General features: G+C 40.4%; 7 protein-coding genes and 1 non-coding gene across 8 annotated transcripts; 3 read left to right on the forward strand and 5 right to left on the reverse strand.

Annotated features, from left to right (window-relative positions):
* Nucleotides 1-7: 7 nt before the first annotated feature.
* Nucleotides 8-983, reverse strand: SS1G_13967 (predicted protein; the record flags this gene model as incomplete). Its single annotated transcript, XM_001585057.1, has 4 exons — nt 8-79; nt 143-193; nt 604-701; nt 908-983. 4 exons carry the CDS (start codon nt 981-983, stop codon nt 8-10), a joined length of 297 nt encoding a protein of 98 aa, XP_001585107.1.
* A 615-nt stretch (nt 984-1598) lies between these two features.
* On the reverse strand, nt 1599-1683 carry SS1G_14614. Its single transcript has one exon. It is a non-coding gene; the product is annotated as a tRNA-Asp (tRNA).
* Nucleotides 1684-2672: 989 nt separating this feature from the next.
* SS1G_13968 (predicted protein) lies at nt 2673-2996 on the forward strand (the record flags this gene model as incomplete). The annotated part of the gene is made up of 1 exon (XM_001585058.1): nt 2673-2996. One exon carries the CDS (start codon nt 2673-2675, stop codon nt 2994-2996), a length of 324 nt encoding a protein of 107 aa, XP_001585108.1.
* A 1858-nt stretch (nt 2997-4854) lies between these two features.
* Nucleotides 4855-5049, forward strand: SS1G_13969 (predicted protein; the record flags this gene model as incomplete). Its single annotated transcript, XM_001585059.1, has 1 exon — nt 4855-5049. One exon carries the CDS (start codon nt 4855-4857, stop codon nt 5047-5049), a length of 195 nt encoding a protein of 64 aa, XP_001585109.1.
* A 949-nt stretch (nt 5050-5998) lies between these two features.
* SS1G_13970 (predicted protein) lies at nt 5999-6235 on the reverse strand (the record flags this gene model as incomplete). The annotated part of the gene is made up of 2 exons (XM_001585060.1): nt 5999-6081; nt 6163-6235. 2 exons carry the CDS (start codon nt 6233-6235, stop codon nt 5999-6001), a joined length of 156 nt encoding a protein of 51 aa, XP_001585110.1.
* A 307-nt stretch (nt 6236-6542) lies between these two features.
* SS1G_13971 (hypothetical protein) lies at nt 6543-9898 on the forward strand (the record flags this gene model as incomplete). The annotated part of the gene is made up of 8 exons (XM_001585061.1): nt 6543-6696; nt 6760-7015; nt 7125-7749; nt 8303-8336; nt 8720-8759; nt 8813-9080; nt 9136-9224; nt 9280-9898. 8 exons carry the CDS (start codon nt 6543-6545, stop codon nt 9896-9898), a joined length of 2085 nt encoding a protein of 694 aa, XP_001585111.1.
* Nucleotides 9899-10191: 293 nt separating this feature from the next.
* Nucleotides 10192-10799, reverse strand: SS1G_13972 (hypothetical protein; the record flags this gene model as incomplete). The annotated part of the gene is made up of 3 exons (XM_001585062.1): nt 10192-10270; nt 10400-10442; nt 10649-10799. The coding sequence occupies 3 exons, from the start codon at nt 10797-10799 to the stop codon at nt 10192-10194; spliced, it is 273 nt and encodes a 90-aa protein (XP_001585112.1).
* A 1331-nt stretch (nt 10800-12130) lies between these two features.
* On the reverse strand, nt 12131-12772 carry SS1G_13973 (hypothetical protein; the record flags this gene model as incomplete). Its single annotated transcript, XM_001585063.1, has 1 exon — nt 12131-12772. The coding sequence occupies one exon, from the start codon at nt 12770-12772 to the stop codon at nt 12131-12133; it is 642 nt and encodes a 213-aa protein (XP_001585113.1).
* Between the last annotated feature and the right edge of the window lie 836 nt (nt 12773-13608).

The following is a 13608-nucleotide window of genomic DNA, read 5'->3' on the forward strand; positions in this document are numbered from 1 at the left end:
CGCTAAGTCAATCGAGCTCGTCTCCTGAATTCCATAATCGTGTATAAATATTCAAAGAACAATCGACAGCCTGTCTGTCCTTTGGGTAAAATTACAGTAAATTATCCATTGATATAATTAATTTTTAGAAGAAACAAAATACTTGCTCCTGCTCTAAGGATTCCCTTCCTGTTCCATCAAATCTAAAGGTAATCTATTAGCAAGCCACTGAAAATTAGATTTTCCTGCAACGCTGAATCTAATAGCTCCAATCAAACAAGTAAATAACCTTTTCCTCATTGTCTATACGCAGAATTTGTGTCATGTCCACGACTTTTCGCTTTTTAAATAGTCTCTAAAACACTCTTTTCTGTGTAGTATCGCCGGATTTGGAAAATTCAAATGCAGGTTCTAATCAATCATTGTTATTTTCAGAGTCGTTTCTAGCTTCCAGAAAAGAAGTAACTCGATGCAAAAAAGTCTTTTAGTAGAGCTAGTTAGATTATAAAGCACCTCTCAGTTGTATTCAAGGATAATTTTCCAATTCCATTATCATGTCATCCATCGCATTGACGATATAGTAGACTTTCTCAGCCCAGGAATGAATGACCAAGGAGTAAATACTCCCATAATTGGCCATACGGAAAATGCTCCAACTCCGAGTTTACCACCGAGTTGACCACCAATTTCAGAATTACCTTGAAATCGAGGTAAGAGCTGTGCTAGGAAATCAATAATGAGATTTCGTGTCCCTTGATTCGCTTTCAAGGAAAAGATAAAAATAAGATAGAACAGAGACAATCCTGACATCCTTTAAATGCTGCACGATAGAAGCAGAAATCATCCACTTTCTAGTTTCAGGTGCATCTCTGATCTCTCATCTCAAGACTACTATAATCACACGAAACATTCCATTGTTGATACCTACTAAGAAGTATCGCGAGCCCAGAGGCAGCTGCCAGGAGCCCATAAATCCGTGCATCGACTGAATTGCCTAGGATCATGAAGGATAATCGGTCGGTTCGAGCCACATCCATATCTCTATATCTCTAAGCTCGCCCCCCTCGCAGGGCAGGACATTTTTGATGCTCGGAGTTCAATAATCCTCTTAGCTGGTATTTTCTGAGCTCGTGATGAACTATGAGTAGGGAGGGATATTTGGGTGGAGGGATCGTGATATGTAGTTCCAAACTTGTGGTGGATCCTCCTCCATTGCCGTAGATAATCCACTTTGGATATTTATTTAAAGAGAATGCATGTTTTGTATTTTGTTCACAAAAGATAATGCTATAGAAGCGTAAACAGGACTTGGTTGGTGTTATCTAGGAGAGTATAGATATTCGAAACCGAATAAGTATTCAAAAGGAAGCTGATTGAGGTAACCTACCAGTACTCGTGCAATGCGGCAGAACTTGTTTTCCCAAAAATACCGGTTTCACCGCCTACCATTTTTTCGCTAAAGATAAAATTCTGCTGGCGCTTTGACTATTTTACCTCTTCTGAATATTCATTCTGCAAGACAAAAAAAAGTGAAAATATTCAAAGCAACAACCGGATTCCTGAAAGACCAAAAAAGTTGCAAAGGAAATGGAGTTGCATGAACTCAGGATCACAAGTGACTCTCTGACGGGGAGTCGAACCCCGGTCTCCCGCGCATTGCCAGATGATGACAAGCGGAAATCATGACCGTTAGACCATCAAAGATGTTTATTGTATGCTTATTTTGTTGTAAAATATGATGAGTTTAAAAAATATATAGTAATAAGCAAAAGCTGTAGGGCGCGGAATCCCAAATCCACAGTCTATTCGTAGGAGAAAAAATAGGCCGGAATTGATCAATGCGCAATGTTACGAGGTTTGCCGTCTAGATCACGTGGAAGTGCTCTAGGCTCTCGAGGTGGTTTATAACTAGGCGTCAAGCAGGGACTTAAAGTAATGACAATAATGCAATCCGTAACTAATAGTAGAGTATACTAAATGATTGATCTTGAGCACGAAGCTCTATACAAAGGAAATCCATCTTGGTTATATAGACCTTCATGCTAATCGTCCCCTTGGTCCCCTCGGTCTCTTCGATCAAGAGACCGAGGGGATTTAAGGGACCATGTGATTACATAATTGGTCACATGATACGAGATCCGAAGCCGTCGTAACAAATTGCTCTGATTGGAAATTTTGAATATAAATCTCTAAATACTGTATTTGCTGATATATTTCCTAATTTTATATATTGAGAAATTGTTACGTGACGGTTGTTACCCACTAGTGGCTCACGTGCACTAGCCCTGTATATAAAGACCTTCTTACTTAGAATCTTCTTAGTTCTTTAGTTTTAGATTCTAAGTGATTGAATTGACTCCGTTTACGACTTTTCCGTCACAGAAATGATATATCAAATATATTGATTGAATCATTTTATAATTTTGGTGAGGTTTTATCACTCACAGGGCGAACTGTAAGTCTGTGCACCAACCCGCTGGTGGCTCCACCCCCGCACTCCGGCACTTAGTATTATCTACCTATTACTCTAGTTCCCGGCGCTAATCCTCAAATAAACACTGAAAACATCCATCATCGAAAATAAGACCTTCTCATCAACGACTTTCGACTCTTCTCTTCTCTCACAATAAACCTTTCCACTAACCTCCCCTCTACATCAGAATCCTGAGTCCACTAGTGAAGGATAATAAACTATGGCTGGCTTTACTGATACACTCCAAGGGGGTGGGTTAGCTAGAGCTCAAAGAGCTCTCTTACAATTCGAGAGAGATCCGCAGCGACTTGATCGCGAGAGAGTACGATTTGACGATCCTTTATCAGTATATGCATCAGACCGATCGGGTACAACGACTCGATCTCAGAGTCCTGATGGTCCCAGCGAGGAGCAACAACTCCAGCAGGAACGACGAAATAAGCTGGCAGAGAAGCGCCAGGCTTCGGAACCGCACAAACAATTCGCTGCTCAGGTGGAAGAGGAAAGAAGACGGATCTGGAATAGTGACCCAAGTACCAAGTGAATAAAGATAAATCCTGGAGATACCGTCTTCGAGGAAGAGGCCGCAGAAATGGTCAAGAAGTGCTGGGTCGAGCAAGGCATCTGGAACAACAAATGGAACAAGTTTGCTTTTGGACGGTGGAAGCACGAAGAACCGCTTGAGTCCGAGTCAGAGACTGATTCGGAAGCAGAGCCTTCATATTCTATCCCTACTTTTTTTCCACTCACACGACAGAAACCGAAGACAAAAAGTTATCGCACGAAACAACAGATTTCAGAGCAACGAATTTTACAGAAACGCCAACGTGAAGCTTCACGTCCATATTATCAATTCGTTTATCAGATATCGAGGGTGCGTGAAGGAATTCTACAAGCCGTGGACAAAGAAGGCAGTAGTGTTACCGATATCAATACAAGAGCGTACGAGAATGTCAAAAACACTTGGTCTAGCCGAGGGATCTGGAATGAAAGATGGGGTGTTCTGCCTGGGATGTCGTGGAAGCATGAGGAGCCTTTTGAAAGGGAAATTCCGAAGGATTCTGCTCCTGATCCAGCGAACTCACATCGGAGCAGTAGCGATGAAGTAGGAGAAGCATCTGCTACACGCCTTTTTAAACCTCTTTTTCCTCCTCAACCAAATCATCACCAGCTACCTAGAACTTTGAATTCATCCCAACAAGAACAGTGTGCAGACACCGGCTCAGATACATCAGAGAATAACGACCCTGGGCGCTCTTTCCCCACATCGACTTCGCTTTTCCTCAATTCAGATGAGCTGGTCCCACGTTCTAAAGCGGGGCAAGTATTGCTGCCAAGCGGAGGAAATCTCTCTCTAAAAGATAATCAGCCAGCAAATGCATTCCTCGGTCCAGCCTTTCCATCGAGGGTCTCAAAAGCCGCCACAAAGAGAAAAAATCCTCAGCAGCGACTGAAGATCTCACAAAAGGAGTCCCATAATAGCACGCTACCGCCCTCTAGTGTGGTTGCAGCAGATCCACGGCCCTCACCTTTGCTTGGCCATATGGATCTCCGCAGAAGCAAACGGATACAACTGCTTACTCCAGCCTCATATGGCTCAAAGGACGTCGTCCGATCAAAACCAGAACGAAAAGCTGCGAGCAATGCGACAAAAAAGAGCTCTGCGAAGCCTCATGGTATATCGAAGAATCAATCTGCGAGAAAGTAATCTGTGGCGACTTTACAGGGGAAGGCAAAGAACAAGTGAACGGTTAGATACCCTACTGAGGGTTTGTATTTACTATACTGTATAAGAAATATTTTTTGTCAGACTCTAATACAAAACGTTTAATAATTTTAAAATCTTATATAAACATGTAATAAGCTCATTAAATTATATTATATATTAAATAAAGATATTCTATATAAATTAATTATTAATTTATAATTAATGGTAAAAAAAAAAAAAGTTTTATTTAATATTATTGAAGACAAATTGGAAATTGTGACGTCTCACACCTCCGGGTCACGTGGCATGCCCCGTTTGTATTTAATCACAGGAAAACTCTCTACTCTTGTTGGGATGCGAAGACTCAACACCTGTACACGATGTATCCTACGAACCTCCAGCTCTCTTATGAGAGTCTGCAAAGCTAAGTTTGAGTTATTTGATGGAGTCGTGGTAATTGGAAGAGGAAGAGGCGCCCGATCACAACGTTTTTACCCGTTTGTGGTTTTTTGATAATTGCATTATCGAAATACACTCTCTACAATACTACCTTTATTACAAAACAGAGGACAACACCATCATCTACAACAATACGCCACGAAATCATCTCACTTCTTAAAAGTAAGACTCCTCTGGAACATATAGTACAACTCGACATCTTTGATACGTATATATTATATACTATATACCTCCCATGATCGACACGACTGAAACGACAACAATTTATATACCTTCCATACGGGAACACCGGAGGAGTACTGTTGAAGGACCTGAGCTGATGACGAAACTTACTCTGCTCTCATTCAGCGAAGGTATACTACTTACGGAATCGGGACACCCGTACAAACCATTATTTGTGCATACTATAGTTATACTATATGAGGATTGATACTCCTTCATAAGCTTTCTATTGGCAGGATGATCAGAATGAGGACGAGGCAATCCTGACGATGGGCGATTACAGTACGTTCTGGTATATAAGGAGTAATTGGATTGATGGTATCGGGAAGAGGATCAGGGATGAAGGGTTTTCGAGTACAATGTTTTAATAGTATGAGGGGAAGAGAGAGAGATCAAGAGCCAATGATCTAGTGGACGAGGATGACCACAATTACAACCCCAAAAGGCCTACCGGCCCAAACCCCCCCTGCGAAGGCAATCATGTAAACCCTGCCCTAGCCCCCTTTAAATTGTATAAAAATACTCCCCCTAGCTAGCTAGTAAACCACTCAGAGGCTTCTCCTCTGAGCGTCATTTGTCCAAAACTGGAATAGATGGCTAAGGTTATCACGCGCCAAGGCGCGTGGGCCTACGGCCTATGACGATAAACACAATCAATCAATCAATCTCTACTCTTGTTTTCCTTCTTCTTTTTCTCCTTAGCTTAGTATTTTCTAATACAAGATACTTTACCTAGTATTCTTGAGTGTGACAGAAATCTTTTCAAATCTCTGAACTATAATAATTAAATGAATCAACTCATTCAAAAAATAATTTGGAATTAATATTTTATTATCAATTAAATATTTTCTTATATAAGATTTCTATATTAATTAACACGAGAATATAAAGATATATTACATATACACAAATATAAACCACCAATATACAGTCTAATATCTTTCGATTTCGAAATTAGAAGAATTATTCAGACAGCTATTGATTTCCGGATTCGAACGATTTGTGAGTGAATTTACGAGGGTAGAGTAGAGGTGCGAGGAAGGCAGGCATGATTTGTATTGATGCGTCGATGTATTTTATTATTCTTGAGGAAACAGTAAGATCTTACAGGTTTTCTGATCCTTGAAGCTAGAAAGGACTTTACAACGAATTTGAATTTAGTTGTATGTTTTGATTGGAATGAAATGAAGTGAAATGAAATAAGAACGACTGGGAACTGGAGAATCCGGAGTGTGTGAAACTATACTTGGGTTAGCCTAACCATAGTCAAACGTTTGATATAAAAAAAATTGGTTATAAAGCTCGGTCTGAGGTATCATACCCAGTGCGATGATTTGTCGAGTCCGTTTAACATTTTGTTCTTCACAGTCATAAATAAGAAAGGCAGGAGCCATTTTTGAAATTGCCGAGTACGTTCAAACTAAGTATATATAATATGGTTCAAAATAGAAGGAGGTATCGTCCGCCTATTCTACTATACATATTTACGAGCTCATCTCAGGCAAGTACATTTCGCTCACTTGTAGGATCGAAAAGTCCAATTATTTCACGAGGATTTCTACAGCATGTGCAACAACTTTTTATAAGTCTTGCACTTCTATCTTCACTATAAAAGCATAACTACATAATATTGTTCTCTTATCCCTTTTATCATACCTTTGACATTGTGTCTTTGCGACAGAAGTTCATTTTGCTGCGACAATGTCTTTGTGGGACTATATTCCTCTCCCTCCCTATATAGATGGAGTCCCTAGTTTTCAACTTGACCTCGAGGAAATAGTGTACCTACAACAGAAGCATATTATTTTGGGTGATTGTGTCGAAGGAACTTGGAAGATCAACGCAGCTGCTTTAAGTAAGTTACTCATCATATCTGAGGAATTGCGTGGGCACAATCTAAAAATTCACTGGTTAATAGGTATGAGCTTTGAAAAGAAGATAGTAGAAGCAAGCTTAGGACGGACAAATGCAGAATCAACCAAATTTTTTGAAACCATAGTCCCCATTGATGCTTCCACTCTGCCACCACTTGAAATTCCCGAAAGCGCTTCGAGCATTGGAGCGTTGACTCATATCGGGTGGACAGCCGTGGCAGCCGAGCAAATATTTGATGGTTGGAAATGTGCATCCAAGCCTAGGAAGAATTGTGATGACCGTGACCCTAGCCTCATCGAGTAAGTTTTTCTTGAGAACATGGCGCGTCGCCAATTTTGCTTGACGGAGGGTTTTAGATAACACAGATCCTTATCACTATGCTAGCAAAGACTAATTTGGAGCCTCTAGCTACGCAATTTCACAAGTCTATGCTAGCAGAGACTCATCTGATCCCGGCATGCTTGAAAAACTTGATCCAAGAAAAGAAATGGTCACTCTCGGGCTATGCACACGATTCCAGGATTTAATTTTAGATCAAGACAACAACAATCCCAGTGGGTATATCAACACGAAGGATCTCCATATTTGGATAATAGACAAGCTGGGCAAGGAATATCGAATGTTGGTAATTTATCTAAGATATCTGAAGAACTATGCAGCCACAGGAGTCCAGGCTAAAAGGAGAATCATGGATGAAACTTTACCGGAAGAATCTTTCAGATTTCCCTCCACGGAAAAGGAACTGCCGGAGAATAACTTTTTTGAAGAAGCATATGAAAGCAGGAAAGCTGTTAAAGCATCTATTGAAGCGGCTGATCATTTGCGACATACCACTTCCGTTCGTGTCAAAAGAAATGAAATTAAACCCTATAATTACATCCCTTCTGATCTCGAAAACTCCATCGAAAAAGCGTTATTAAAAGGCGATCCAAATCATGTACAAGGGAATGATTTTGCGGAAGAGGGAAAGAGAACCAACGGAGACGAATATATTCATATTCCAGGACTCCGCCCATTTCCATACATAAAGAAGGTAAGAACCCACCATAGCAAGCAGAAATGCCTATATCAGTATATTAACGTCTCTGATATTAAAAGAATCAAGTTTAAAACATTCTGTAAAATATTCTGGAAAACACTTCAAAGATCCAGGCGAGACAATGGTCTTGGTAGGAAAATTGTGAAAACTCGCCAATCAAGTTAGCTGTTGCGAGAAACCGTTGGAAGTCATGAGGAAGGGAGTTTGAGGCTGTTTATTCCAAAACAAGAGTACCAAGTTTGGATGGATCATACCTGCGATTCGCCTCCGGCATAAGTACCATACATACTAACTGGTGATTTATTGGCTGTGAGTTCTTGACTTGCTTATGGTTAACTGGGACCGAAGCAGAGGAAGAACAGGCAATCAGACTTTTTGGGAAATACAGCTGCTTCTAACTTGTACTAGAAGTAGTTCTTGAGGAAATTCAAGTCTTTGAATAAGAAAGTGGCAGAAAAATTATTGCCATAGAATTCTTTTAGGTTTAGGTAACCTTGATAGATTTAAGTAAAGATAATGCACGCTTACTAGAAATAAAATCCATCAGAGCTGTCCAACGTCCACCGAAAAGAAATATTTTAGTGACAAATGCTAATTTGATACTTTGGATTACTACCTCCTATGTATCAAGATGGTCACTTGCTGTTGGAATGCAACTCGCACTCGAAGAGAAAGGAGTCTGATAAGAACTTGGAAGAATGACATTCTTTCTACTGTTTGAACACTGAGGATGGGGTGATAGTAAGTATTCTACAATACCACATTGAAATTCATACACATACAGCACTTCATGTATAGTAGAGACTTCAACCAAAAAAGTCAGCTTGCGTGAAAGTAAAAAGGAGGTGAAGAGTGGAAATATATGAAGGATGTGGGGCATCAAATATCGTAGAAGTAGTGGTTGTGTCAGCCACACCAACACAGCCACATTCGAAAGATCATGTTAAACAACCTCAATTTCCAGAATTATCATCATTTTCCGACAGTAACCAAGCAACACCTTCGTAAGTTAATTTCATATTAAATAGTCTTGAGGAATATTCTAACATCTAATCAGATACTCATATTTAAATCATGATCCTAAAACCTTCACCGTATTCAAAAGAGTGAATCAAAGCCAAATCTCACAAACCAAACACCAAGGTGTCCTCATGGCCGGTGCCATTTCCACCTTCCTGGTGGGAGTCCTCACTGCCATAGGAACAAATCTTGGTTCAAATGAAGGCCTTAATAGAAGGACTGCCATCGCGGTCCCTTTATCCGTGGCTTGTCTTGCAAGTTTTTGGGAATATCAGGTGACTAAGATTGTCCCTGAGCCTTATTTGGTATGTTCCTCTCCAGTATTACCCCCAGTTTGATATAGTTACTCATGAAATCTAGGATGAGGTGTTTCATATACCTCAAGCCCAAGCATATTGTAGATGGGATTATGGGATTTGGGATCCAAAACTCACTACTCCGCCTGGATTGTATGTCCTTTCTTTAGACTACATATCATGATCAAAAATCACTAATTGAATATAGATACTGGTGGAGTCACTTTTTGAGTATAGTCTCTGGCTATACAATATGTGATGTACATTTTCTTCGAATAACAAATGTTATTGCCCTTACATTCATTATGATGCTTGCCTGGGAATGTCGAAACCTCATTATTCGAGCCGGAGTTGCAAATCGCGTAGATCAAGCCCCTAAGTTGAGATCTGTGGATTCATTACATACCGCTGTAAACATCGCCCTATTTCCCCCTCTCTTTTTCTTCTCTGGATTGTATTATACAGATGTACTATCTACTTGTATAGTTTTATATCTGTATAAACAATTTCTTGAGCAAGCAGAAATGAAGAAACTTGAGAAGCCGAGGAGAAATGGGGTATGGTTTTATCTTTGTGGTATATTGGCTTTATGTATGAGACAGACAAATATATTTTGGGTTGCCATATACTTAGGAGGAATGGAGGCTATAAGGACGATGAAGGAGACATATCGTCTTAGTGCTCCTTCTTTTAAGGATCCTCAAGCACCATCACAGGAGGAGCTAAAAAAATTCTGTGATCTTGCGAAATCGGAGCATCCACATGATCCACCTATTCATGCTGCTGCCCTTGAAGGTAATTGCTTATTATTCAGCTTTCGCGGCTGATTCAACGCACATTACCCTATACAATAGAGCTAATACCTCCAGATCTTCTCCTCACACCTCTTTCGGTCCTCTGGACTGCCATAGATCGTCTCCCAACTATCCTCCTCCGCTTAATTCCCCACATCTTACTTCTCATTACCTTCGGCATATTCGTCTTTATCAACGGCGGCGTTGTTCTAGGCGATAAATCAAACCACGTCGCCACCATACACCTCCCACAACTCCTTTATCTGTGGCCCTTCATAACCTTCTTTTCATTTCCGCTGCTACTCCCAGCTTTCTTCTCATTCCTCTCATCTTCCATCGACAATCTTCTCCATCCATCCAAATTCCTCACTTCCCCTCTCAACACTCAACTTCGCGCTCTTATAACTGTCGGCCTCATGTTAGCCTCCTTATTCGCATCCCTCATAATCATAAAATACAACACGATAATCCATCCATTCACCCTAGCCGACAATCGACACTACGTATTCTACGTATTCCGATACACGATTCTACGACACCCAGTAATTCGCTATCTCCTGGCTCCTATCTACATCTTCTGTTTCTACCTGATTGTCAGAACTCTCTCGGGATCTTCATCATCTACTCCCCACACATCAAACCAAATCTTAATTTCTACGGAAATGCAATATCTTCACTTTCTCGCTTCATTCGAAAACCCAATGCGTAAAGACGCTTCATTCCATCTACTACGCGCTCAGGATGAGAAACATAAGCTAAAATCCCACCACGACTCATCCCCACCATCTTCACCATCACCAGCACCACCATCTTCATCAACCAATCCCAACCCCGACCCCAACCCGACCACTCCATCAAAACCCCACCCAAACCTCCCCATCACCCCCCTCTCAACCCTCCTCCTCCTCCTCCTAACCACCACCCTCTCCCTCATAACCGCCCCCCTCGTCGAACCCCGCTATTTCATCCTCCCTTTCATATTCCTCCGTTTACACATTCCCACTCTCCCATCTCGCCCATTTCACTCATCTCACTCATCCACTTTACCCCTCACAACTCTTCCCGACCGGGAAACTAAATCCAAGTTTCCCATTCAAACCCGCAAAGAAGAGAAAGAGAGGAATTTTCAATCGTATGTATATATGTATGTAGAAACTATCTGGTATTTACTCGTAAATGTAATTACGGGGTATGTATTTTTGTATCGGGGGTTTGAGTGGGTGCAGGAGGGGGGAAGAGTGCAGAGGTTTATGTGGTGAGTTGGGTTGGGTTTATTTGGTTCAGTTTGGGTTTTTGGTGGGAGATTGGTTGATATTGTAGGGTGAAGAGGAGAGGAGAGGAGGGATTTGAGTTTTGAATTTTTCACACATACTTTTTGTTTTGGAAGTCATGAAGGCAGGAAAGAGGTAGCTGTGGACGGGAGGTTCGAGGTAGAGTGCGTGCGGGGAAAGGGAGGAGAAAAGAATAAATAGACTCAAAGATAATAAATAAATGATAGAATATAAAAAATTGATATCAAATATAATAAATCAAGATAATAGATATTATATATATATATTATTACTTTTTATTTCAATAGAATATAATCTCATATATATATATATATATATTTATAAGATTCTTTCTTTACCAAAATCATACCTAGTAATCTTATATATTACAATTTATTTTTATTTTCATTTTCAATTATATTCTTCATTTTATTATTCCTATATCAGATATAGATATAATCATGAATATAGAAATAGATATAAAAATAAATATAGATATAAATATAAATATCCATCTCATCAACTCTTCACTTCAAGTTCAATCTCAATCTCATATAAGATAGATAAACAGTAGTAACTCCTCTTCATCCTATCCCATCCTATCCATTCCATTCCATTCCATTCCATATATTTATCATAATATAAAATAATATACTATGCGATGTAATATAATGTACCAATACCAATGCCATCCAATCCTATTCCAATCAATACCTTATCCATATCCATATCCAATCCCATTCCATTTCCATATCATCAACGCCATGCCACCCAGCCAGCTAGTAAATAGTTCTGTAACTCCCATCTCAATCTTGTGAAGGTCGTCGCGAGAATTATAGCTTTTCCTCGTGTAGTATAATTAATATCCATATCCATATCCAACTTGTCAAATCCGCATATTACCTCTTCCATCTCATTACGCCTTCTTAATTCGTCAGACACAAATATATTAAACATCAATCCTATTATCTTTCTCCCATTCCACTCCGAACCCTCACAAACTCAACCGATCCAAACTCATTTCGCCCCCGCTTCTCCTCCTCCTCACCACTCCCAACTGAAAATATCTCTCCTCCCCCCCTTGCGTACGACCTCCAATATACCATTTCTCCTTCCCGATCACATCTCTAAAACCCTCCGAACTACTATCACTCCCCCTTCTATCCGCCGATGTTTTGAACCGTCCATATTTATTCGCATGAGCATATGATGAATTTCCATTCCCAGCCTGATTCATATTTGAACCCGAACTTGTAGGTGGGGAAGTAGGATTCGTTGTGTTTGGGTTCGAACTCGCGTTTTGGTTTTGGTGGAGATAACTCGATGCTCCGGGACTAGGACTCGAATCGTAACTTCCTATGGGACTACTTCCGCTATTGCTATTTGTGAGAGTGCGGTCGATTCCTCGGATGGCATTGGATGTAGCGTTTGGTTTTGTGCTTGTACTTATTTGTCGTGGTTGTGAGGGTGTGGATTGTGAATGCGAATGTGAATGGGAATGGGAATGTGTGTGAGGTTTTTGATGTGAGGATGAAGAGGTGTTGCTTATGATCGGGGTAGAGGAGAGCTGTGAGGAACGAAAGGCGGCGAGGAAGTTTGAAAAGAACGGGCGGGATTGTTGGGTTGGTGGTGGCATTTTGGATGGAGCAGAAGTAGATTGTGTGATGGTGAGGTTGAGATGAAGGACTTTGTGTTCTGTTGATGATTTGAGCGACTTATAAAGAGTTGCCGTCCGACGTGGATGAATATATGATGGTGGTTTATCGAATACTTGTATAAATGCGGCTATTGGTAGGAAAGGAGGTTGTGGATCATGTATTTCATGCGTGGAGGGGAATGATGGGACGATGTAATGTATGGAGGCAAAACCGCTTAAGCACTGTTAATCCGTCCAAGCAGATTTATGGATCTCAAGAGTCAAGGTACTTTAATGTGGATTTCTTTCCTATTTGAATTTGAACGTGTATAAATGATCGATGAAGTGGCAGATGTGTTGTTAAACGGTTAATAAGTAGATTATTGAGAATCTCGATGGTAAGGCTGGTTCTTGAAGGGCTTTTGTCGGATTTGAAGATATCTGATGAAGGTCTTCCTTTTTTGGTGTTGTGATGTCAAACTTCGGGTGCACTCGGCTCTGGGATTTCTTGGTATTCCTTGTCTGTTTATGCTTAATTATGGTTTTATTCTAAAAATTAGTAATCTAATATTTATACATTTATTTCTGTTATTTGTTATCAAGTAGAGGATATACTCCGTATATCCGGATGAAATAAGGGGAAGACGGGAGCATAGGATTACTAGATACTAGATACTTTCTTGAGTCGCAACTACTGCACGGAATAGTTTTGACGGTTGAAAAGTCCACGGACTTTCTTGCTGGATAGAGAAAATGATCGATATCGGAAATAAGCGGAATGTATTTTGGTTTGATCGGATGCACGCAGATTATGCGGGAGAATTAACAACTGTAGT

This window comes from Sclerotinia sclerotiorum, genomic scaffold, assembly GCF_000146945.2.
Source record: "Sclerotinia sclerotiorum 1980 UF-70 scaffold_28 genomic scaffold, whole genome shotgun sequence".
Lineage (NCBI taxonomy): Eukaryota > Fungi > Ascomycota > Leotiomycetes > Helotiales > Sclerotiniaceae > Sclerotinia > Sclerotinia sclerotiorum.